This window comes from Electrophorus electricus, chromosome 3 (genome assembly GCF_041902795.1).
Source record: "Electrophorus electricus isolate QZ-2024a chromosome 3, ASM4190279v1, whole genome shotgun sequence".
Classification (NCBI taxonomy): domain Eukaryota; kingdom Metazoa; phylum Chordata; class Actinopteri; order Gymnotiformes; family Gymnotidae; genus Electrophorus; species Electrophorus electricus.
The window spans coordinates 8,521,217-8,545,785 of NC_137499.1; the positions used below are offsets into that span (position 1 = coordinate 8,521,217).

A 24,569-nucleotide genomic window follows, 5' to 3' on the forward strand; every position below is an offset into this window, starting at 1 on the left:
TCTTTGACATCACTTAGATGACTGTTTAACAAAGTAAACAACACAGAAACAACTCCTTTGTCATGGGAAAACCCTGAGCAAATAACCAGCTCTTCTCAGATTATTTCCTGTTGCTAGCGTAAATCTGACTGAGCGCAAGTGTCAATTTTACCCCCCTTGGACCATGTTCCCAAATTCCTACGAGGAAAAAGCAGCAAAAAGGAATTCTCTTCACAATTATCCCTCAGAATCACCAACAAAGCCTAAACATCTGTGAGAGGAAAAAGCACCATCGTTATAATTCAACTAAACTGCATCTTCAAACTTTCTCGTTTTATAGAATTGTGCCGTTTCCATGAACATGCAAAACGTGGGTGCAAAAAAAATGTCTGCAATGGGGAATGTCAAAGATCTGTCTACTCTAATAGCCATTCTAAGTGTATATGTGTTACCTTTGCAGAATGTAAGACAGTAAATGGTGGTTTTGCATCTTTTGCTCAGGCCCTGTGATTAGCAGTGCATTCTGGGATGCTGTTTGGATAAAGGGTGGCATAATTGCTGTTGGCTTCAGCCTAAAGCAAACTGGTTCTTTGGAAAAGCTCCATTTGATTCCATGGCTTCCAGTCATTCTGAATATGCATTCTTAGAACACTCTAGGGTTCTGGCATTCTTAGAACACTCCAGAATTCCGCAAATTGCTAAAGTCTAGTTGAGCCAGCATGACAACGGATGTGGTCAGGGGAGGTTTCTCTCTGCTCCAAAGTAGGCTCAGACTGTGTTCACACTTCTACCAAACCCTAGCTTAGCATGACCTGAAAGACAATCTGATGCCACAACAGCAATCTAGTTTACATGTAGCTCTTACCCACAAGGTGAGGGCTGGTGTTACAGGAATGTGCTCTGAAAAGTTAAATAACACGGCATGTCAGACATCCACTCGAAACGCCACAGAGACGTACAGCCTTTCATTTTATTCAATAAGCTCATCATAAATTATCGCACATAAAATATTATTTTCCCCAGAGTTACAAAGTGGATGGATGACAACGGTTTTGCCATCTACGTCGTCATGTGGGGTCCTCACGGAAGCAAGGAGTGAAGGAGAATTATCCTAGCATCACACAAAGCACAGATCCTGGCAGCGATGCAGAGTGGTGTGTGCGTTATGGTTGTGACACAGATGGACCTGTACTCAGTACACCACAACTGCACACACACCCATACACACGCCAGCATGTTAGAGGGAAAATAAAAATCAGATGAAATATAAGAGAGCAAAAAAGAGGGAGGCAATAGAAATGGAATGACAAGAATGTCTGCAGGTGCTATGGAGTGCGGTATGGCAGTGTTAAAAAAAAGCAAAAAAAGCAAACAAGAGCAGTGTTAGTGAAGGCTAGGTGTGAAAACTTTCATCACTAGTGTGAGAGTGCACCTACAGGTAATGTAGCAGAGATGAGGGGCACTGCGGGAGGGGATAAAAATATTTGGAATCAAGTTATGTGGTACAACAGTAGCTATGACAGGACATTAGTGGTGGAGGCGGGACCAGTGCTGCCTGCCCAATCGGTAATGAGTGGTGGAGGCGGGACCAGTGCGGCCTGGCCGATCGGTGTCCATATATGGGGTATAGCTCCTTTTTCATTCAATGTACTTGCTGCACTGTTGTTCAGCGTATGTAAAATGATGTGTTCATTTATTCAATGCTTTGCTTCAATTGTTCTTGACCCCTCTCCCCCAAGAGGGGTCACGGGCTGTGGCCAATGGGAGACGGGAGGGGTGTGTGAGACACTCTGCTGTCCAATGGCACAGCCTGCTGCAGAAATGGGTCCACAGTGCCAGAACCAGCGGTGGAGCGCCGGGCTCGGTTCTGTGGGCCTCTATTTGGACATTTGCTGCTGGATGTGCAGAAGGAACTCGTAGTAGGAGAAGGCGGACTCGGAACGATCCTCGATCAGGTGCTGGAAAAAGCTACTCTTAGCAGAGGGCTCATCTCTGACAGACAGAAGGACAGAATGACAGAAAGAGGGAGGAGAGTCTCTCTAAGTACAAAGCAAACACAAATGCATTTACATGTGCAGTACACGGCAGGCGACTTACATATTTATCAGTGTGACATTGTGTTCGTTCAATGGGAGGTGAACCTGTGAACTTGGGAAGTTGTTCGTGTGTGTGTGTGTGTGTGTGTGGGTGGGTCTCCTGCCGCGTGTACCCAAAAGCCATTTGTTTCTATCTTGGTGTTCTGTTGTCTGGCTGCATACTTGTTTAATATGACAACAGGGAAGCAGACATACATCCTTCTCCTGAGGGGGAGGAGGAGAGACAGAGGAAGGGAGGATGTAGTGGCGTACTTGAGCACACAGAAGGCGGCGCAGAATGCTCTGGCCTCCTGCAGCCAGGACACAAACGCTCGGGTTCTCTCCGACGCCGTCGTCTCCAGAGCTGGGATCTCCGTCTGCACACGCACACATTACCTTTTCAGCTTTTTTTCATTTTCAAAAATCATCTCTCTGTCTTCCTAGGCTACAGACACAGCAGGGTGTGTGTGTGCACGTGAGCTGTGCTGGAGAACTTGTATGTCCGTAGAGTTGCGCCACGACTGAGGTGCAACCACATATTTAGTTTGGGGATTTAGATGCATCATCTACACTCTTGAAAATCTTCCACTTAACATGCAACTTCCCCGGGTTACCATGAAACCCCCACCCACCATGTCGGGAGGTATGGAGGCGTAGTCTGGACAGCCCAAAACGTCTCGTACGAACATCTCGTCACAGCACTTTCCCACCCACAGATACATCACCTGCAGGGCAAAGGTCAAAGGTTCAATGATGAGAAGAAACAGGACAGACTTGTATAGAGTTGGTGAGAGTGGCACTAACGCTGCCACAGTCCATGAGGAAGGCGCCGTCTCGGCTGAGCTTCTCAGCGGACAGCTGCAGTAGAGGAGGCTGGGGAATCATGCGCTCATTCAGGTGCAGGGCCCCCTGCAGGACAAAAGTGGGCATGCATGCAAATAAAACAGCACAGCACACAAGTGACAAAAATGCGACTCCCATTTAGTTTTTTTAATAAAACCATTTATTTATTTATAAGTGCATGATATATTTGTCCCTGACATCAAGCTAAATAGTGTTGTGTGTGTGTGTGTGTGTGTGTACACTTGTGTACCTGTTCTGTCAGGTTGTCGACGCGGTACAGGTCGGGGTGGATCAAGCGCATGATCTGTTTGAGTGGCTGGCTCTTAAACTCGCACATGGCAAACACTCGATCATCCAGGCGAGTGCTTGTCCCCGTCCGCAGCGCTTTCTGCGGAGCAACACAGCTGAATCACCAGCTCTGTACACGTTTCGCATCGCATCACACCACACAGGCGTGAAACCTCTGGTGAAACCCATCAGCTAACTTTTGGTGGACTGGGACACTACAAGGACAATACATGCAGTCCTACCAGAAAAAAAAACGCAAATAATTTTAAAAACGCTGCATGGTTCTGCCAGAAGCGCAAGGCTGTGTGAACCGGCCAGCTGGGTGTTGATTTCTGCTTGTGTGTGGGTGGCAAAAATGGTGTGTGTGTGTGTGTGTGTGTGTGTGTGTGCGGCGCCCCCACCTGTTTGAGCAGTGCGAGTACATATAACGGGAAGAGGCGCAGGGCGGCAGGGGCGGTGAGGCCCGAGAGCTGCAGGTTGGAGCCGTTAGCACGGTACGCCTCCAAAGAGTCCACCACTGCGTTCACCAGCGCGTCCCGTGCATCCAACAGACTGGAGGAGATGGAGCGGTCTATGGCTGCAGAGAGGGGGAGACATGGTCACAGGGGGACGTAAGGGGGCAAGAGGCAGAAAAAGTATTTAAAAAACAGCATACCAGAGGGAGGAAAAATCTGGATTTCTCTATGGAAAAAAGTCATTATTTAACTGGGCAAAAGGAAACCTGAGACCTTAAATATGAGACACTGTAAAGGAAGCAAAGTCAGTTCAGAGAACGGGGAGCGTGTGTGTGTGTGAGAAAAACATACGCACCCATGTTGGCGAGCAGACAGGTAATGGCTTCAACATCAGCTCCCGCAAACACGTCGCTGAGCTGGCTTACCACTGGCAGGCACAGCGTGTGCACTCTGATTCGCCGCTTGCCTGTCAATTACACAAACACAATCAGAAAGGAACGATTTTTTTTTTTTTTTAGAACACAGTGCTGAACCCAGTCACAGTCGAGATGAGGCAAATATAAAAAACAGACCATAATGTACTTTTGCTCATCAACTTCAGAACAAGTGCTCCACCCCACACAAGTGCAAAACAGCGCGCGCACACCTTTGCTGGATGTGTAGAGAAGTGCGGCCTGGAAGCAGGCTAGCGACGTGTCAGCTAAACTCTCGTCTATGGACATCTGCACAGCGAAGCCAGAGTCCGGGTTCACGTTGGCCAGAGACAGCAAATCAGTGGACCGCACAAAGAAGTTACCATGGAACGTGTGTATCGACAGTCCTGCCAGTGAATCAAACAACAAAACATAACATTAGTAAAATTAACATTTTTCAGACAGCAGGCAACACTCAAGCATGACTTCCATATCATTGACCTGTCTGTCTCTCCTACTCAGATGTTTTTTTTGTTTTTTTTTAAGTTTATAAAGTATTTTTTGTACCCGGGGGCGGGGGTGGGTGGGGGACTGGCATGAGACTGGGCGCTTCCTTTTTCACATGGTAGTCCAAACTGGTTTTATCAGTGGAACACAAATTTCCATATTTAGCACTAGTTATACGGTGAGCCATCAGACCCGGGTAACGACTCAGCATTTGACTGGGGGGGGGGGGTCACGGCACGCCACGGCGCTGACTAGTCGACGTCACATTTAGCCGTGAAAACCAGAATAAGAAACAAATGGAGCGAAAGTTAACTTCTAATATTATAATTAGCTTAGCTAGAAAAACAAACAGTCCCGGTATCTCAGACGTTTCCTCGACAACATACCCTTAGCAACATCACGTCATCGGAGGGAGGGAAAACATTCCGCAAAGTTAAAACGAGTGAGTGTGAAGTTGTGGGAAATCGTGTCTTGAAACTGTTTTAACGAATTGTCAACACCTTCCTATTTCAGTACTCTTCTGCCAGAAGCAAGGCCCGGATATATCGAGAAAATCAGTCTGATTAAACAGCCCCAGCGATCAGAAATTTAAGTGGACATTTACCCCACAGAGGGGTCACAGGTAGGCTAAACTAGTCAATACCGTCAACATGATGGCTAACGTCAGAACCGTCAGGTCAATAGTCTACTGTTAGCCTGAATATTAGCTGAATACTACCGTCAATATGGTCCCCGTTCTGTATAAGCCTTATGTATTGTGCAACCTACCATGCAACAACCTTTTGGCATATTCATAGTTTTAGTTTAAAGGCCCCGCACAGTACGTTTCCGCAGGACGTGTGTTGTGTTCACACCTGATGACTCTCTAAATACATTATTAAAATATGAACTGTGGCGCCCTGCGATTTAAGCAGAGAAGTTGTTTACCCGAGCGATGGTCTAACAGCGTTTCACCTCCTCAGGTTCAGGTAAGTAAAGCCGTGTTGATCCGATTTCCTGACTGGGCCATTAAGTTTGGGGCCGTCAATCAACCCGCTGTGGCCACACCCACACGGCAGAATGGTAAAAGGCGACAGAGAAAAAACTAAATTCAAAACACCCCCTTTAATGTTGTTTTTTGGGGGGAAAAAAAGAAAAGTAACTGGAATATATAAGATTCCAAAAATATTTAAATACATTCTTATTTTCACAGTGTGAAAATAAAAAGACAACTGTGCAGGGACTTTAAAACCAATAAAGTGTGCAATGCAGATCAGTGAAGAGCCTTAAATACACCGTTTCCAAGTGCCGTTTTCCACTGCAGGAAAGTAACCATCGTAAAGTCAGATATTATATTACCTTTTGTCGCTTTGGTCCGATTGCTATGTTGGATTTAGAAGCACAACTTGATACCAGTGCAAACGTTCACTTGCGCGTGAATGAAAGTAATATACATTCACACCATATCTCCATACAATATTTTTGAAATGTGAGCATTAACCCTGCCGTTAACCCTGTACGGACTTATTTGCTGTTCATTTAAGTGCAGTTAACAGGCCAAAACCCAGAACATCTGTATTTCGACCATTACCAACCAGAACTGCAGTATTGCATAACAAAATCCTTCTATACGTCAAGTTCAAGGTGTGTATTCACAGTCCAAACAGTATCAAACATCACCGCCAAATCGTGACGGCCCAGCATGGACCCACAGGTCAGAGATGCGAGGAAGCGAGCGGCTGCTCACCTTTGGTGCACCTGATCCTCATGACGGCCTCGAAGCCGATCTTCCTGGTGAGGTAGCGATGGAGGTCCTGCTGAAGCTTCAGGTTCTGTGCGGGGCTGTGGACATGATGGAAGCCGGGGTAGTAGAAGATGCTGCCAGCCGAGTACTTCGACACGCACGCTGTGGGGAGTGTACACATGACTTCATGTGTGTGTGTGAGAGAGAGACTGAACTTTTTGCTCATTTTAGTATTGCTGTCAGGTCAGACCAGGACACCTTTAAGAAGACTGTGTATGTGAGTACCTAAAGATGCCAGATCAGAATACTGAGAGCTGAGCAGGAACAGGTCCACCCCTATCTGCTGACCAGAACAGTCCAGAGCCAGCTTCTTATAAAAGTCTGTAGCAGGACCCAGGTGCTGTACGCCCTACAACACACACACACACACACACACACACACACACACACACACACACACACACACACACACACACACACACACACACACACACACACACACACACAACCCCCAGTGGCATTTCTGTGTTTTACCAGAAACTGAGAAAGTATGAACACTAAGGAAATGGTCAGTGTGAAGACTCCTCTCCCCCTATGGTAACCATGCTCCGCTCCTCCTCCCCTCTCCTCTCCTCTCCCCTCCTCTCCCCTCCTCTCCCCTCCTCTCCTCTCCCCTCCCTTCTCCCCTCCCTTCTCCCCTCCCCTCTCCCCTCCCCTCCTCTCCCCTCCCCTCTCCCCTCCCCTCCCCTCCTATGGTAACAATGCTCCTCTCTAACATAACAATACTCCACAGGACACCAACTGTTTCACTGCATTTGTATTTTTAGGCAAATACATCAGATCCTGCAGTGTTCCCATACACTACTGTTGGAACTAGGAGTTCTTCACCAATCTCAGGGAGTGTGTGTGTGTGTGTGTTTCATGCTGCTGCATTTCTGCTCGACATCCTCTCATCACTCTTGCAGTACGTGTAGTGCCTGAGAATTCTTGGCTGAAACTGAAGTTCTGCTGAAGCTGAGATTTAACACTTGACTCGAAAACCAACTGCTGGATTTCTTTCAAACAATATAAAAATTTTTGGATTTATGTATATATCAACAGTAATAAGCTCTGAATGAAAAAGTCAACTGAAAAACTAAAGGAAAGGTCTGAACATATTTTAAAGTCAGCACTGATGTGACATCACAGAAACTTGTTGCACATGGCACTACAGTCAGATGTAGGCGGGACAGAGCGCCAGAGTCAGACGTCGTGTCACAGCATGCTGTCATTCACAGGGAAGACGCGTTCGTCAAAACAGGACAGAGACTATGAGTTCAGAGGTCATTCTGACATCCCAGCATGTGTGTGCGTGCGCGCGCGTGTGTGTGTGTGTGTGTGTGTGTGTGAGAGAGAGTGTGAGTGTACCTTGGTGCTGGATCTCAGGTTAGGGTCCTCTCGTGACTGGAGCAGTCCTGCCCCCAGGGAGGGCAGCTGGGTCTGGAACACAGACACGCGCCCCCCAGTGGCTGACATCAGCTTGTACGCGGCCTGCAGTGCAGGCCCCAGAGCACTGTGGGTCTCCCGGGTGTGTGTGAACATCGCCGGCAATGCATTAAGCAGATCTTTCACCATCTACAAACACCACACACATTAAAGACTGAAATGTTAGAGAAATAGGCAGGAATGTAATCATAAACTATTAGTGAAACATCAAATTTACAAACACCTGCACACACACACACGCACTTAATGGAACATAACGAGAAACTGTTACAAGCCACAAGAGACAAACAGGTGCATGTAATTCTGTCACACACAGTGACGGGTGGGGGGGTATGGGAGTGAGTGAATGAGTGTGTGCGCGCGCATATATGTGTAAGTTCTATACCTCATGACTCTCTTTTAGGTTTACCAGCAGACTGTCAGGAGTTGGAATGAACACATCTGTAAAGAGCATAGAGCACATTTGAGTTTTACACACACACACACACACACACACACACACACACACAATATTTAACATCACGACTGGCAAATCAGGCTGTTTTTGATGTAAAGGACTTAGTGGCTGGAACCGGAACCGGAACCATCGGTATTCTAACTAAACCTCATCCGGTCCAGTTAACCCCAAACCCACATTCCACCCAGAGCTAGTTCTGACTGCTATCTGTCCTGTTCCGCCTGGTTAGTCTGAGCTTTGGAGGGGTGGGGGGGCCTTACCGTCAATGTCGGACACCACTAGCATCTGCGGCTGGGACAGACCCTCCTGCAGGTTGTAGAAGTGGATAGTGCTGTCAAAGGTCAGAAAACCGATACGAGTGCGCGAATCACCAGGCAGCCTGAGGGAGAGCAGGAGAGTGAGAGCTTGCAGCTGATCATATTCCCGCTAAACCACACAGAAGTCATGAAGATCACAGTTCACCCACTTCTCCAGGTTTTCCAGCAGCGACTGGCACAACACGTTCAGGTAGCCCGACTCCACTGCATTATGGGATACATCCAACACAAACAGGTAGGCTGCAGGCTGAGGAGGGCGCAGCTAGAGAGAGAGAGACATTAGAGAAATACCACCTCAGACATCCATAACAGAAAGGTAGACGTCTATCAGTACATGCGCGCGCACACAGACACAGTTACACACACACACACGTTTAACACACCCTCCCTCACCATGTAATCTGAGGAAGCAATGAACTCTACTGTGGAGTTCTGCACCTCTGGCCTCTTATGTGGTTCACCATAGGACCGTGTGACTGGATTATACATGAACTCATCAGGAACTGAGAGAAAAACACAATGACGGGGAGAGAGAGAGAAAAAGTATGGGAGAGAGAGTGATTTCCATTTTAACCTCCGAGCTCACATTGTGAAATGTTCAGACAGCAGGAGTGTTTCAAGAGAACTGATTCACATCTTAAATGGCTTTCACACTGCTGAAGACACCTTGTGAAATCGTAGAGGAACCGGTCAGATGGCGGCAATGGAAATCAGCAACTCGGGCGAGGAGGTGAGGACTAGCCTGCGCCCTTCACCGACCTCTCACGTGCATCTTACCGTCATTGACGCGGTAACAGAGGTTACACTTCCAGCGGTGCTGGTCTAGGAACGACACGAACGGATTGATATATGTCCTACAGGAGCGACAGCGCACGATGGTGTTGGAGGTGATGACTGGCAACTGCTGCAGAGGGAGGGTAAGTGCACGCTTAGGCTCGACTGAACAGGTGTGACCACGGCTTACCTGAAGCAAATGTGGCGATAATGAGGTGCGGGCAGTGCCATACCGTCAGATCCCTAAAAGGGTGCAGGAGGAGGCCCAGGGGCAGGCGAGCTTTATTCAACAGGGCCTGAGTCTGAGGAATACTGCTGAGAGTGCAGCGAAACGTACTGAGAGAGAGAGAGAAAGAATTTAGATTATAGCTAATCCCATGGGCCTCACAAACTCAGCGAGGGAGTCCTTACTCTGGGCTGCAGTTCATCTTGCGCAGGTTACTGCTGAGGTTGGGCTCAGCTGGAGTGCCGCGTTTCAGGGGGAGGAGGTTCCTCTCTTGCAGAAGATTGACGGGACGCAAGCCCTCCACTTCCTGTTCTGAAACCCCACTCAGACCCCCCAGCGCTGTCGACAGCTGAGAAAGACTGGGGAACGGCTACACACGCACGCACACACACACACACACACTTACATGCATCCCCTCCTGTCCCCTAACCCCTACATTAGCTACACAGGCCAACGTCTGCCGAGGCATCAGTCACAGTCTCCCATTTCCATGGTTACGCTCCGTGAGCACACGTGCATTCAGAGAAGACTTGCGCTATTACAGGTTGAGAGCTCTTATGGTGAAGAGACCAAAAAAACCAAAAAAAAAAAAAACAGCTGGAAATATTTACAACTCTCAACGTACAGAAGAGGCAGAGAGTCATGGGATGTGGGGTACCCCATCCTACTGGCACTGACTCTTAACGGTGTTCTCAGTAACGTTAGCTGAGGCCACACATGGCTAACATTTTATACGTGATCAGAAAACACAAGGTCTGAGGCTACTTGATAATATTTGAAACTACTTAAGAAGGTTTGAGACCACTTAATGTTTGAGGCTACTTGATGACTAGTTTTGAGAGTGCCAGAGAGACAGAATTTGCCATTTGAACGATATTACATCATGTCCACATGCTTTCATTGCTTGCTAGCTACATTAGCCTCGAAGCTCCAGTGTAGAGCTGGACAATAGACATCATACGCTGAGCTGTACTGTTACGTTAGGGGTCAGGAGAAAGTGCCCGTTATTGCTCTGCTTTATACACACACTACAATAAAGAGTCAGTCAGTCTTGAAATCAAATTAGTATGGAACATAATCCAGATCGGAGCAAATGATTGCCGTCAGCTCAATCAATCTCGATCTTGTGATTATGCAATAAATCACGACGACAGGCCTAGCTATTACCTGGGAATACGGCTGATATCCAGGTGCATTGTACCCTCCATGTGATGGGGAGGAGCCTGCTCTCGGGGTGGGGCTTTGTTGATAACCAGGTTGCATGGCTGGATAGTTGTAACCAAAGGGCGGGGCTTGTTTGGTTGGGTCAGCAGGAGGAGGAACAGAGGAGGAGCCTGGGAGAGAGATGAATACAAATCATTCCACAGCACCTAGAGCGCAGGTCAGCCACCCAGCGGTAAAGGGCAGAAAGACGTGTGTACCTGGGTAGATGCCTCCTTCCAAGGACTCGTAGCTGTTGGGAACAGGAGATGCACTACCTGTGGTGGTGGAAGAACTGTCTCCACCTGTGTGTACACACACAAAGAGTAAGAGACTGCATATAACAACTTATTTACTGAAGTTTTTAGTAAGCCTTCTGTATGTAAAGGTGCAGAACCAGGGGCCCCTGGTCACATCTATAATGAAGTGGATACTTGGACTAAAAATAACAACATTATAAATGATGGACTGGTTACTAACTGGCTCACCCAGTGGAGGACGGGTTCCCCCTTCAGTCCGGTGTGTGTGTGTGTGTGTGGTGTTACTAACTGGCTCACCCAGTGGAGGACGGGTTCCCCCTTCAGTCCGGTGTGTGTGTGTGTGTGTGTGTGGGGTTACTAACTGGCCCACCCAGTGGAGGACAGGTTCCCCCTTCAGTCTTTATCCTCCCAAGATTTCTTCCTTAAACACATTCAGGGAGTTTTTAACTCAACCACTGTCACCTTCAGATTGCTCATCATGGATCTGGACCCAGATATTTGTAAAGCGGCTTTGTGACAATGTGTGTTGTAAAAAGAAATAAATCTGACTTTGACTTTATAAATATACAACATGACCTGCTATCATTCACACAAACACATCAGTCAATTGGAGAACAAAGGTGTTTTTGTGAAATCAGCCCACATCTCAGAACTGGAAGTGTTTGCCCACATCCTCACTAGCCTCTGATCAACCACCAGTACAATGCATTAACGTGTGTGTGTGTGTATGCCTCTTTACTACCCACTTCAACAGAAAACCCACCTGCTGTGACCTCTATTACTCCATAAGCACATCTCTCAATCCTACATAAAACTGAAGTGCTCCTATCAAAGTGCTCCTACTGAAATTGTATGGCTGTGCTGTTTGGACACGCCAGTCCGAGCCCGAGAGCCCACCAACAGGAGGCTACTAGAAAAGGTTATGCTTCTTTGGCTCAGGGCGAAAAGGGGGATTCTGTATACAGGACACGAATCTGCAATCTCATACACTTTTGGGCCAAGTACAATGCGTGTGAGTGTGTGAGTGAGTGAGAGCGAGAGAGCGTGGGAGAGCGAGATCTGATTGGCTAGGCTCTAGTGACAACAGGCTAAATCTGTGTCCTCTGTGCATTAGTGGCTTTTATTAAAGAACAGAGACAGCGAGAGGAGAACTGCATCGTCACACTGACACCCGCTCCAAGGCTCAACATGGTTCCTCTTCTGAACACTCGCCCTTGAGCGGAATCAGCTGGAGATAAAAGCCTGACTTTCTCTAGAGCGCTACAGTGACGTGTCAGCCAGTGCCCTCAGGGTTCAGCTTAATATAGCAGGGAACTGAACCCAAGAGAAAAACACCAGTGAGGATTTAAACTGCAACACCTTCCTTGACTTACACCACCCACCCACCACCATGTGACAACAGTTCTGCTCCAGGGTCCATCAGAAGGCCAACCCCCCTCTCTCTCTCTCTCTCACACACACACACACACACACACACACAAGAGACTAAAGACTCCCAGCACGCACGCGCACACACACACACACACACACACCTTACATGGATTAGCATACAAGATAAAATGCTTATACCTCTCACTCACTCAGTGGCAATAAAGATGATCCAAAGATCATGCTCGCCCAGTCAAACCTATTCCCTAATGTGACTTAATGGGGAGTGTGTGGGGGTGTGTGCGAATGAGGGTAGATAAGCCTGCAGAGGTAATAGTTACTCTCATGTAAAGACTTGTTTACAAAAACCTGCTCAGTAAGAACTCCATTTTTCATGCTTGGTATTAATAACACTTTGTCTTTCAACACACACACACACACACACACACACACATTACATGACAGTCCTAAGCATATGAGAGGATGAGAGAACAAGGTGAACCTTACATCATTTCTGTTAATGTATAGGGCCACCAAGTTCACACTGCTATAGAGGTAAAATGAAAAACTGGAAATTACTGAAAGTTACACAAGAAAGCAAGGTGTGCATGGAAAATGGCAGCCCATCACTTTTGAGAAATGGATGTTCACTGAGCTAATACAACTACAAAACAGGAAGCAAAGACCAACCTATTAAACCTTCAACCTATTAATCTGACCAGGAAGGACACAGCAAGGTCACAAGGCTGAGGGGCCTGGGTCACAGTACGGTCACAAGGCTGAGGGGCCTGGGTCACAGTGAATGGGCTCGGGGTTCCCGGGGTTGGGGACTCGTAAGGCGAAGGGATGCGGGCGGAGGAATAAAAGCGAGAGCAGACCTGCTTCCTCATCCTCCTCATCCTCGTCGTCTTGGTCAGAGCTGGATGAGGAGTGGTCACCTGGCAACCCTGTGGATGAACTAGGAGCGCTATTTTCCCCATATCCACCATACAGGAGCCCTGAAATACAGCATAGCCAACCATCAGACCAGGAGACAGACACAGGAGAGAGGGAGCCAGGGAGGAGGGGGAGGGAGAGATGGAAAGAGTGAAAGAGAGAGTTAGAAAGAGATAGCAGGAGAGAGCGGACGAAAGAGAGTGTGTGGAAAAAATGAAAGACTTAGCACTGCGAAAGAGCAAAGAGTGAAAGGCGCGAAAACACTAAATCTACAGTGCCTTTTCATGTTCCTACTACTATAATCACTATTAATATTATTACCACTACTATTATTGTTGTTCTATTAACGTAGTAACAAGTGTATTCCTGTGAAAGATCATGAAGGGGAGCGGGATAGGATCAGGACCAAGATACCCAGTATGTCAGACACATGCATGGAGTAGGCAGTGATGGGGCCAAAAACAAACAAACAAACGCAACAACAACAGGCCCACACAGAGTCTAGATCAGTGGGCGTCAGGCCCTTTCCTGGAACTCTACTGCCCTCCACAGTTGGATGAGCCAGCATAAGGAGTCAGCACTAGCCAAAACTCGGGTGTAATCCAGGACTGGCATTAAGCCCACTGTTCTAGATAAGTCAAGAAAAATAAATCCAGATAGTCTAGACAAGTGTGGACAAATGAGGCACAAAAACAGGTCCCTCTAACAGATGAAGTCTATATGTAAGCTGGAGGAGGACGAGGTAGACAGGGATGGCGGGGCACAGAGAGCACAGGGTTGGAGTGACGCGCCATGGACGCAAAGACGAAGTCATGAATTCACGGGGCAGAATGGCCCATTAGTCACAATCTCTGCTGAGGCTAAACCAACAGAAAAAAAACCCACACCCTGAGACTCATGCTATATAAATGATACATGGATGGGACATCGTCTATATAAATGATACTCAAACGCATGCACGCACGCAGACACACACAGTCGCACCGAGCAATGGGCGGAACAAAGCATACATAAGTTGGCTATGAGAACTGGGCCGTGAAGCATCTGAGGGAGCAGAGGTCTCGGACCGTGGCCCCCCCCTTGGCCCGCTGCACTGCAGACCTGCCAGACACATCAAGACATGATCACAAGGAGCACGTTGCACAAGGCTGCAGAGTGCAGTGGCCACCAGGGGGCGAGCGTGAGGAGGGGATGGGCTAGCCAAGGGGGCTGAAATGCTTTCTGGGGGGGGGGGGTGCTCACCTTGCTGGCGGCTCGGTGAAGAATGCACGGAGGTGGAGGGCGTCCCCGAGGGGGCGTGACCCCTGACAGGGCCCTCCAAACTGGGGGAGGTGCTGCTGTAATGAGGGCCCACAGGGCCTGGGGGGGTTTGGTCATAGCACTGTTGAACTAGGGAGAGAGACAATAAAATATGACAAAATTAATTTTGAATTAAAAGTTACAAAAAAAAATGATAAAAGTAAAGCAAATTAATTAATTCATGAATAAGTAAAACGACCAGTGAAATTTTGATTGTATAACTTTTTTTTCCTTCTGTTTGGGTCCAAGTCCCACCCACCTGCATTTGACTGGCCATTGACAGTGGCCGTTTGGGTGAGGGGTGGGGCTCCGTACCCCTGCTGCGCTGGTTTGGGTGTGGCCCCATTGCCCTGAGGATACTGCTGCAAAGCACTGTGGGTTGGTGGTTGGATCACAGCAGGGATGGGGGGACGCTCTGCAGCTCCCTGGGATGATCTTAGCGTCCCATACTCACTGCTCCCAGGGCCTGATGGGTAGGAGACGATGGGGAAAAGTGGATTACTGCTGCTCGACGCAGGCACCAGCATCGGCTGCTGCTGGCCCTGAGAGGAGGCACCATAACGCTGTCCGTAGTAGTTAGCAGGTGTGGCATAAGAGGCAGGCGGCTGGTACTGGGGGGCTCCAGAAACAGAGTGGGTAGCGGTGGAAGGTGGCTGGGTTGGAGTCTGCAAGCCATGGGGAGGTGGGTAAGGGGTGGGCCCTACACCTGGCCCTGCCCCAGCCTGGGAGTGGCTGTTGTGGTAGTAGGTGGCGCTGAAGTCAGTGTTCATCGGTGGGGCTTTGCTGGGCGGTGGGGGTAACTGACCCGGCATGGCAAGATAACCCTGCTGGGGAACTCCAGTGTAGTAGTTTGAAGCAGGATACATGGCTGGGAGTGGCTGGCCTGGACCTGCAAAATGAAAAATAAAGTATTAGTATCATTACTATATTAAATTATATTCTAATAATTAAGAAAATCATCAAGCAGAAAAAAAAAACAAAAATAAACCAGGTCTGACTTGTCACTGACACTTAAAGACCCCAACAAAAATAAGCAAATAAGACTAACAGTCAAAATAAGGCAAAAATGCCATCCGATTATTATTATTACTATTACTGACTGCCAGAAAAGTGATCCATCAGAGTTACAACATCTGATCAAAGGGCAGTTACTTAGACAATAACGGCTGCCCAGTCCTCCGGAGTATAATTAAAAAAGGCCAGGGCCAAACTTGAAAATATGAAATAGCAATAGCGTTGGCTATCTTGTGTATGGAGGCCAAAAATGAATTCGAGCGACCCTCGATGAAGATATGCCACTGCCGTTTGTTAGGTTGGAAGGGTTTTATGTCCGCCGTTGAAAAACCACGACATCCGCGCAGCCCGAGTAGTTTTCAGAGTAGGAACATACGAGAACACCGCTAGCTAATCCCCGCGGGACCAAATCCCCCAGTCTCCCCGGACAGTGAAGGGTTTGGTTCGGACGTAGTTGACATAATACTGAACATTTCAAGGCTGGTCATTGGGAGTTGAGAAAAAGATGAGTGGCGTGTTTGGCAAATCCGAGCCCTGCAAACTGCACCAGTTTGACGGCGTGAGTAAGGACGATGTAAGTGTATTTGACCATGGAGCTCACAGGAAGATTAGCCGAACAGCAGCAAAACGGCTTCAAAACAAGTCAATTCTGTATGGCTGGGAGTTTTAAATACACATAACATGTAGTTACATTAACATAGATTTACCACTGAGATCGCAGACGATCACACGCCGTAAAAAATAAGCCGCAGCTGGACGTGTAACCACTCTAGCGTTAGCTAAGTTAGCCTGCTAGGTTAGCGTCAGTGCTAGTCGATGAAGGAAAGCAGTCATGCCCGAAATCCCGGAGCTAACGTGTGTTATAGTTGACCATTTAGCCAGCTAGCACACATACACATAAACGTCTACAACTACAGTAGTATATTAACCAGCTTGCTAGTTAGGTAGAGTTAAGGAGGTGTGCTGGCATAAAAATATTAGACAAAACATAATTCCTACAAGGTAGCTTGCTAGCTAATCAAAGTGGAACTCACCCCTCGGCAGCTAGCTAGACAGCCAATATCTTAGCAACCTACATTAGCTAAGGATGTTAATAAGATGGGTAGTTAGGCTAGGCTACGCTAGGCTAAGATAAAATAAGATAATCTCGTACCGTTGTGATAAGGGGTTGCACCTCCGCCACCGTTCTGTGTTGGATTCACGTAATTATTGACGGAGGGGTTGAGATTCGTAAAACCCGGCGCAGACATTGTGCTGAAGGAGTTTTATATGTCCCAGATGAAGCTACATATATGTGGTTACAAGAAGACAAAACCAGGGGTCAACAGTTTTGAGTTCCCATCAACCTGCTTTAAGATCGCTGAGGATCCGTCTGTAATTAGTCAGCGCTGATCTGCCTAGAACAAAACAGTGAATTTGACAGCAGCAATCACTAGGCTGACCAGTCTTTTCAAAATAAAAGACATGTTACGGAAAGCCCATACACTTAATTGAGACGTGGCTATTGTAACCATTTACGACATAAATATTGTAAACTTCAACAAACAGAAATGAACAAAATTCAGTCCTTTATTGTATAAGATTATACACATACTTACACATACTTAATTCTATGGTTTTTTTTTTACATTTCTGCAATACATAAAATGTATGAGGTGAAAAGGGTTACAAATACCATTTAAACAAAAATTGAGACCAGCCCAGCATTTAGGCTTTGTTAAAAAAAACTCAAGATGATAGTTTTCTCTGTCTAAATTTAAGGGAAAACAATTTATTCTAGCTCAGAAAAATATATCTAGATCCCCCCATCTGTTTGGAGATGTGTATGTAGATAATATATTTAAGCAGCTTGTCCTATAATGTCTTTTAATATGTATAAGGATCTTATATCCAATAATATGTTTTAGCCATATTTCCAGAATTGCTGGCAGTACTGAGATTACTCCAATACCAAGGCAGCTCTGCAGTATAGACACCAGGAATAACAGCACCATCCTTGTTCAGCCATTAGGGGTTGCAAGTTACATTTAATGTTGAAGATTGTGCTACAGGTATGCTGTAAAACAAAGCAAAGTTCCTGGGGATGCAGCCTTACAATGGTAATCATGTACTTTAGGGTAAATATGCATGCAGAATAGACATGTGACACCAGCCTGAATGAAGATAAAAAGGAATGGTTTACTGTTCTTGCTAAAGTTTAATTGCGGTGGGTATGGAGAGTATTACTGAGCACTTATGAGTTTATGACATACAGTAAAGTATGATTAGGGATTTTCTTCCCCCCAACCTATTATTACAGAGACAAATGGAAACAGTCCAAACAAAATGACACAGATACAATGCTTAGAGATTAGATAAAACAAGAGAGAGAAAATATACAGGAAACCCAGCAATAACAGGAATACACACATACAGACATTTACTGGTGGACACATACATTAACATCTGCTGGGTATGCTGCTGAATAAATGAGCTCATACTGTATGTCTCATAGAAAATGGGTCATTTTTGTAAAATTTAGCGGTGCTTCTTAAAACACTGATACTTTTTCATCTGCTCTGGCTCTTTTATATGCATTTTCTGTTTTTTATTTACATAAATTGTATTTAATTTTTTAGATTGTAATATGTTTTATGAAACTTCTTTTTTCTTTTGTTCTGCAAAAAACCTTCCTGAGGTGTACCAGTGCACTCCAGCTATACCATTGCACTCCAGCTATACTATTGCACCCCACCTGTACTAGTGCACCCTACCTGTACAAAGATATTCTACCTGTACTAGTGCACCCCACCTGTACCAGTGCGCCCCACCTGTACAAAGGTACCCCACCTATACTAGTGCACCCCACCTGTACCAGTGCGCCCTACCTGTATAAAGGTACCCCACCTGTACTAGTGTGCCCCTCCTGAACTAGGTCCCACTACCTGTACTAGTGCACCCCACCTGTACCAGTGTGGCCCAGCTATACTTGTATTTCTCACCTGTACTAGTGCACCCCACTTGTACCAGAGTGCCCCACCTGTACTTGTATTCCCCACCTGTACCAGTATTCCCCACCTGTACTTGAATTCCCCACCTGTATCAGTGTGCCCCATCTGTACTTGAATTCCCCACCTGCACCAGTATTCCCCACCTGTACTTTTATTCCCCACCTGTACCAGTGCACCCTGCCTGTATCAGTGTGCCCCATCTGTACTTGTATTCCCCACCTGTATAAGTGTGCCCCACCTATAGCAGTGTGCCCCATCTGTACTTGTATTCCCCATCTGTATCAGTGTGTCCCACCTGTATCAGTTTGTCCCACCTGTACTTGTATTCCTCACCTGTACCAGCGTGCCCCACCTGTACCAGTGTGCCCCAGCTGTGCCAGTTCACGCCTCTTTCTTAAATTACATTTTACATTCCTAAAGTATTTTGCTGAAGGAAAACTGTGGGTGTGCCTCACATTACAAATACAATACAACCAATAACTCAAAAACAAATTTTCAATAAGTTTACGCTTTATTCTTTTCCCTGTCAAACCAAGTAAGAAATTAAGTTCTATTAAAATATTTTTTCTTCAGGTCAAATCAAATCATTTGGTACAACAAATGCAATTAAAGTTATTTTGTTAAAAGATTAGTTGTGCCAAAAGACATAGTTATGTAAACAATTTATGTACATGACTTCTAAACCAGCAGGGTCTGTACAACTAAGACTCCCTAAAACCTCATAGAAACAATTCCATTGTGCTATAGCACCATAAATTAAACTTTAAGAACAACAAGCTTACAAACCTATTATTAGAAAATATTTTGGAAATCTATTTATCCAATAGGGCTTTTTCTACAGTCTCTTGCTATCCTGCCTCCTTCACTCTTCTGTCACAGTGTCCTGTCACATTTTCCAGCCACATCATGTCCTCTGTCTCTCTGTCCAATCACAGGGTTTCATTTATGGTGTATGAAGGATTTCCGAGTCCCTCCGCGTTCAAGGACCTGTCCTTCTGACAAGACTTCTGTCGCCACAGTAACAGTGCAACTAATGACAACAGTGCCAGGAAGCCGACGGAGCCAGCGATTACCCCGGCCCTGACGGCTCCCTGGCTGAGCTCTTGTGGCATGAACTGGGTGCATGACATTTCAGTCTCCACGCTGAACCCTGCGTCATTCACAGCCACCACGCATACCCGTGACCCCACCTTCACTCCTCGCACTGTCCCATTACGGGAAAACTGCCCAAAAACCGGCGGGAGGCCCTCTCTTCCTTCTACCATCAGTTTGTAGTGCGTTACTATAGAAAGAGGAGCACACCAATGCACCTGCGCCTCTCCAGATGCTCCTTGTTTGACCTCGCGGAGCTGTGGGGATAGCGGCAGCTCCTGCGGGCCCGTAAGCCCCGGACAGTAACACTTGGTGCGTGCAGAGATCTCAGAGCATGAGACCTCATGAACCACACAGGGGTCATAGTCACATTCCTGGGGGATTAAGTGGGTTGTGGTTTCCCAGGGCAGCCTGGGACCATACGAAGGTTTGGAGGTTTCGTCTTCGTAGTCTTCGTCAATGTCAGGGATGTAGATGATGTTTGTTTTCCTTAAAGGCAGGTCAGGCGCTAAGGGGCTCACTGAGGCTGCCCATATGAAGTCAACCACAAAGATTAGCAGGAAGAGTATAAAGTTTGACACCCCAAACATCTTGATTCTGTAAAAGATATACAAGTAAAAGTTAGTCATATTCTCTTTTAGTCAGTTTTAATTTAAACTGCTTTAACTCATAATAATTTTGAAGTGTGGTTTCAGTGTTGTTTTGCTGAGTTGATTCCCTCAAAGTTACACAAGGAAATTATGACGATCGCGCAAATGACACAAACCATCTTAAATGAGTCATATACACAGACACCATGACAGAGTGACCACAAATAATATTGTAAAACCTTATGACAGCTGTAACATAAATCAATGCCTGTATTAAAAACTGGATGACAACATATGTTTGAGGTCCAGTGTTAATCTCTTGGCTGTACCATTAATCTGAAAACAAGAGGTAAAACTCCCAAATAGGATGTTTTTTTCATTCTTCCAAAGGAATGAAAAGCACAAGATTTATGTTAATCTGAGTAATTTTGTATTTGTTCTCCTTGGTGAGCCACTTGTGCCTTCGAACAAGGACCGCTCTCAGTGTGGTCTGATTCTGTGCTTTGTAATATAGCTACAGCTTTCCTGAACAAGTCCATCTTTTCTGTAGGAAGTGTTACCGTCAGAGCTAGTTCTAAACAGCAAATCCCATTAAAAAGGAATGTGTGTGGGGGATCTTCTTAGTACTTTAATCCACTTGGAAGAACAGTGAAATTGCAACCTAATATCAGGTCAGTGTTGGACTCCTCATCCCCCACGAACACCTGGAAATGCTGTTCAGCTCAGGTCTCTGTCATCTTTAAGCCATTTGAGCTAAACTCATAATCAACGCTGAAACATTCAGTTCTCTAGATGATGATGTTTCTTTCAGTGCTGGCCACAGATATGGACCATGCGTCTGTTCCCATAGATGGGCTTATGTAACTTGTACAAACAGGCAGGCACAGTAAACACTAGAGTCTATTCTTACTCAAGCCCTCCCCACAGAACCCCACATATTCAGCACATTATCCTCAAACCCCCCTGGCTCAGAGCCAGACTGTTTCCATGGAAACCTGGCTGCATACCACAACAGATAGATCTTCCCCATTCTCTGGATATAAAAGTTTCAAGAGTTGAATCATTTTATTAGTTTTATGGAGCGCTTATTTAAAAGACTATGGATATAGTTTAGGATTACTACAGTAACAAAGGCAAAATACATCAACTAATAGATGGAAATTGTGAGAAACCTTAACTAATAGGTAGTTGCGATCCATATTTTTGTCACGTTGGTTGCCATGGCTACCTCTCACAGCCATGCAGCTGAGTGAATACGACTTAAGAAACTGATCATACCTGAAGGAAATGAAGTCTGTCTCCTCTCTGTCTCCTCTCTGTCTCCTCTCTCTTAGTCCAGCGTTCTCAGAACTCTTGTGAAAGCCCCTTTGCTGTCTCGTTGTGTGAAGCACACTCATTCTTTACCTTTCTCTTTTCTTCCCATCAAAGTGTCCCCTCCCTCTTCACACCCCAATCTCCCATGCATGCCAGAAATCCTCCTACTGTTCTATTACTTACTCAGCCTCTCTCTCTCTCTCTCTCTCTCTCTCTCACACACACACACACACACACGCACACTCATACTCTCTCTCTCTCTCTCTCTCTCACACGCACACACACACACACTCACACTCATACTCACTCTCTCTCACACACACACACACACACACACTCATACTCTCTCTCTCTCTCTCTCTCACACACACACACACACACACACACACACACACACACACACACACACACACACACACACACACACACACTCATACGCTCTCTCTCTGTCTCGTACTCTCTGTTGTATTCAGATGTAAATTCGAATTCATGTAGTTTTACTGGTCTGAAGAACTTTTGCCAAAGCAATTAATACAATTTTAAAAATGCTTAATATTAATAGTAATAAAACTGCATTTTAAAACATTTAAATAAATATAACAAAGATTTATACATAAAGATTCGTACATCATACATACGTATGTAGACTCATACAGATACACAAACTTTGATTATGCACATATGCTTACACAGACACACACACAACTAAATAAATGTATGTTATATGTACATGGGGTTTGTTCAGGATACAAATGTTTTGTTTGAGGGTGTGGCAGTTATAAACGCAAGCTGAGATTTTAACACATTCAAATATTTCTCTTATAATCAAGCAACATATCAATCATTTTCTCTTCCAAATATGGAATGTATGCTTTTAACAAGTTTAAAAAATCTCTCTCTCTCACACAATATTCTCATTCTTTCCACTATCCCCCCCCCCTCCCTCTAGCGTTAGTAACTAGGGCAGGTAGTACCAGCAGCTCTGGATACATGTTCAAACATATCAGAAACTATGTTTTTGTGTGTTTGTGAGCCAAAACTGTTATGACAGTCACAGCAAGATTGTTGATCACACAATTAGTTGTTCTATTGCCATTGGCAGTTGTGCTGAGCTCAGCTGGGTAAAGAGTTTGTGTTTTTGTGTGTGTAGTATGTGTTTATTTTCTATACCCCCCACCTTCACCACCACCACCACCACCCACGGATGACATTCCTGTAGAGGGCCTAGGCGGAAGCCAGAGTCATGTACATATATAGCACAAGTGCAAACCTGAGCACAGATGTGCACAAAGATAATATCTGTACCAGTATCTTCTCCTAGGAGTGAGGTGATCTAAATCACCTGTGAATTACTCACTACTTATAGCACGAACTTTGCTTGTTGCTTTGTCTACACATGAGTGTGAAGACCAAAGCCCACCATTATGAATCTGTAAGCACTCAGCATTAAACAGAGACAGTCTTGCTTTCATTTCCAGTCAGCAGCACACCAAAACAAGCTACAGCCAACCTTTTTAAGAAAAGAGGGATCACAGCAAGCCTTTTATACTAAAGAAATAGAGCACTGCGATAAGAAAAGAGTCACTGCTGTGAGCCAAGTTTTCTTTTGTTGTGCAACCAATGAGACTCAGTTTGGTTTATTTACTTTTTTGACTGCGCAGGTTCCAGATGTGATCATGGCCAACACTTGGTGGCTAATTGCTGCCTTGTGGAGCCTCACTATTGGTTAGGAAGTAGAGGCAATTTTTTAGTTATGAGGTGATTATTCGGCAACCATCTACATTTTGCCCCTGTGTTCACACGTGCTCGTTTCATTCAGTAGGAGGGCACTGGCATCTATTTCACTATGAGGCTCTCTGTAGCCACGCGCCGTCTGCCACTGTGTGATAGAATGAGCTCAAATGCTCCTGCATGTGTCTGCACGCTATCAGGGAGGGAGAAAGCCATGCCATGTGAGAGCATGTAGGGTTACCTCACTCGGGCAAGGTGTATCGTGTGTGTGTGAGGGGCAGCAGACAAAACACACCCTCATTGTCTGAAAAAGGACATGAACCGGTGAGTAGATGAAGGAAGTTGTGTGTTCTGTCCCTGCATCTTCCTCTCACACACATACACTTCTGTAGGAACATGTTCAGTGCCCTGTCTGTATTGTCAAACATACCATCAACATGATTCATTTTGATTCAGCTTGATACATTTTATTTCTGTAATAGACTTGAAACTCTTAGCACATGGACTCCCCTCTGTTTGGTCTCAAACACATTTGCTTATTTTTCTTTTTGCTGACATCCCCTTTCTTTGTACTGGACCGTTGCAAAATGTAACCGTATGCACAGTGCTATACTACTTGATAACATGCTGTTTTACTTATCATATATTGTAGGTGGGTTTGGCATCATTTTAATTTCCATTTAAGATCAGCTTAATTGCTTAAATTGCAGTTGAATTGGCCCTTTGCTGGGATGTGTAGACATGTAATCTATTTTAGAATAATGCCGTTCAACAAAGAATATATGAGACATTTTAAATTGTGGTCAAGGTGGGTAAAACACTTCACACATTACACCTGTTCTCCAGCAATTACATTGGCTCCCCATTTTTTCTCAGAAAAAGTACAAAATTCTTCTTTTAACCTTTAAAGCTCAACATTATCTGGCTTCTAGCAATCTTTCTGAACTTATTTTTTTACACCATCCCTCTCGCACACTTAGATCTTCCAGCTCTGGACCTGTTACTGTTGACTTGTTACTGTTGACTTGTTACTGTTGAGTTGTCACTGTTTACTTGTTACTGTTCTTGTTAATGTTATTTGGTCTTGTTCTTGTTACTTGTTACTGTTACTAGACATTGAGCCATGGGTGGCAGATCCTTTAGTGCCCCAAACTTTAAAACTCTCTGCCTCAATCGCTCCATAATTGCTCATCATTGTCTTCTTTCAAATCCTTGCTTAAAACCTTTCTTACT

General features: G+C 45.6%; 2 protein-coding genes across 3 annotated transcripts; both read right to left on the reverse strand.

Annotated features, from left to right (window-relative positions):
- Positions 1 to 916: 916 nt before the first annotated feature.
- Positions 917 to 17,026, reverse strand: sec24b (SEC24 homolog B, COPII coat complex component). Of its 2 annotated transcripts, XM_035526277.2 has the most exons (24): positions 16,773 to 17,026; positions 14,865 to 15,494; positions 14,549 to 14,695; positions 13,249 to 13,368; positions 10,964 to 11,047; positions 10,710 to 10,876; positions 9,728 to 9,912; positions 9,550 to 9,652; positions 9,320 to 9,446; positions 8,936 to 9,045; positions 8,692 to 8,804; positions 8,486 to 8,604; positions 8,154 to 8,209; positions 7,691 to 7,897; positions 6,569 to 6,692; positions 6,287 to 6,445; positions 4,287 to 4,460; positions 3,996 to 4,106; positions 3,587 to 3,762; positions 3,148 to 3,285; positions 2,859 to 2,963; positions 2,687 to 2,779; positions 2,328 to 2,431; positions 917 to 1,971 (listed from the first exon to the last, which is right to left on the reverse strand). In XM_035526277.2, the coding sequence occupies exons 1-24, from the start codon at positions 16,867 to 16,869 to the stop codon at positions 1,857 to 1,859; spliced, it is 3,564 nt and encodes a 1,187-aa protein (XP_035382170.1). In that variant the 5' UTR covers positions 16,870 to 17,026; the 3' UTR covers positions 917 to 1,856. The 2 variants fall into 2 exon arrangements, with proteins under 2 accessions (XP_035382170.1, XP_035382171.1); XM_035526278.2 differs by lacking the exon at positions 13,249 to 13,368.
- A 770-nt stretch (positions 17,027 to 17,796) lies between these two features.
- LOC113591098 (LRRN4 C-terminal-like protein) lies at positions 17,797 to 21,793 on the reverse strand. Its single transcript, XM_035532469.2, has 2 exons — positions 21,570 to 21,793; positions 17,797 to 20,298 (listed from the first exon to the last, which is right to left on the reverse strand). The coding sequence occupies exons 1-2, from the start codon at positions 21,686 to 21,688 to the stop codon at positions 19,539 to 19,541; spliced, it is 879 nt and encodes a 292-aa protein (XP_035388362.1). The 5' UTR covers positions 21,689 to 21,793; the 3' UTR covers positions 17,797 to 19,538.
- Between the last annotated feature and the right edge of the window lie 2,776 nt (positions 21,794 to 24,569).

Coding starts and splice junctions, on each gene's coding strand:
- sec24b (XM_035526277.2), bottom strand. CDS start 16,869: ATGTCTGCGCCGGGTTTTACGAATCTCAACCCCTCCGTCAATAATTAC. Junction 3,763..3,995: donor CTGTCTGCTCGCCAACATGG/GTGCGTATGTTT, acceptor CCCTCTCTGCAG/CCATAGACCGCTCCATCTCC. Junction 2,432..2,686: donor CCTCCATACCTCCCGACATG/GTGGGTGGGGGT, acceptor GTGCGTGTGCAG/ACGGAGATCCCAGCTCTGGA.
- LOC113591098 (XM_035532469.2), bottom strand. CDS start 21,688: ATGAGTGTGCTTCACACAACGAGACAGCAAAGGGGCTTTCACAAGAGT. Junction 20,299..21,569: donor ACAGACTTCATTTCCTTCAG/GTATGATCAGTT, acceptor TATCTTTTACAG/AATCAAGATGTTTGGGGTGT.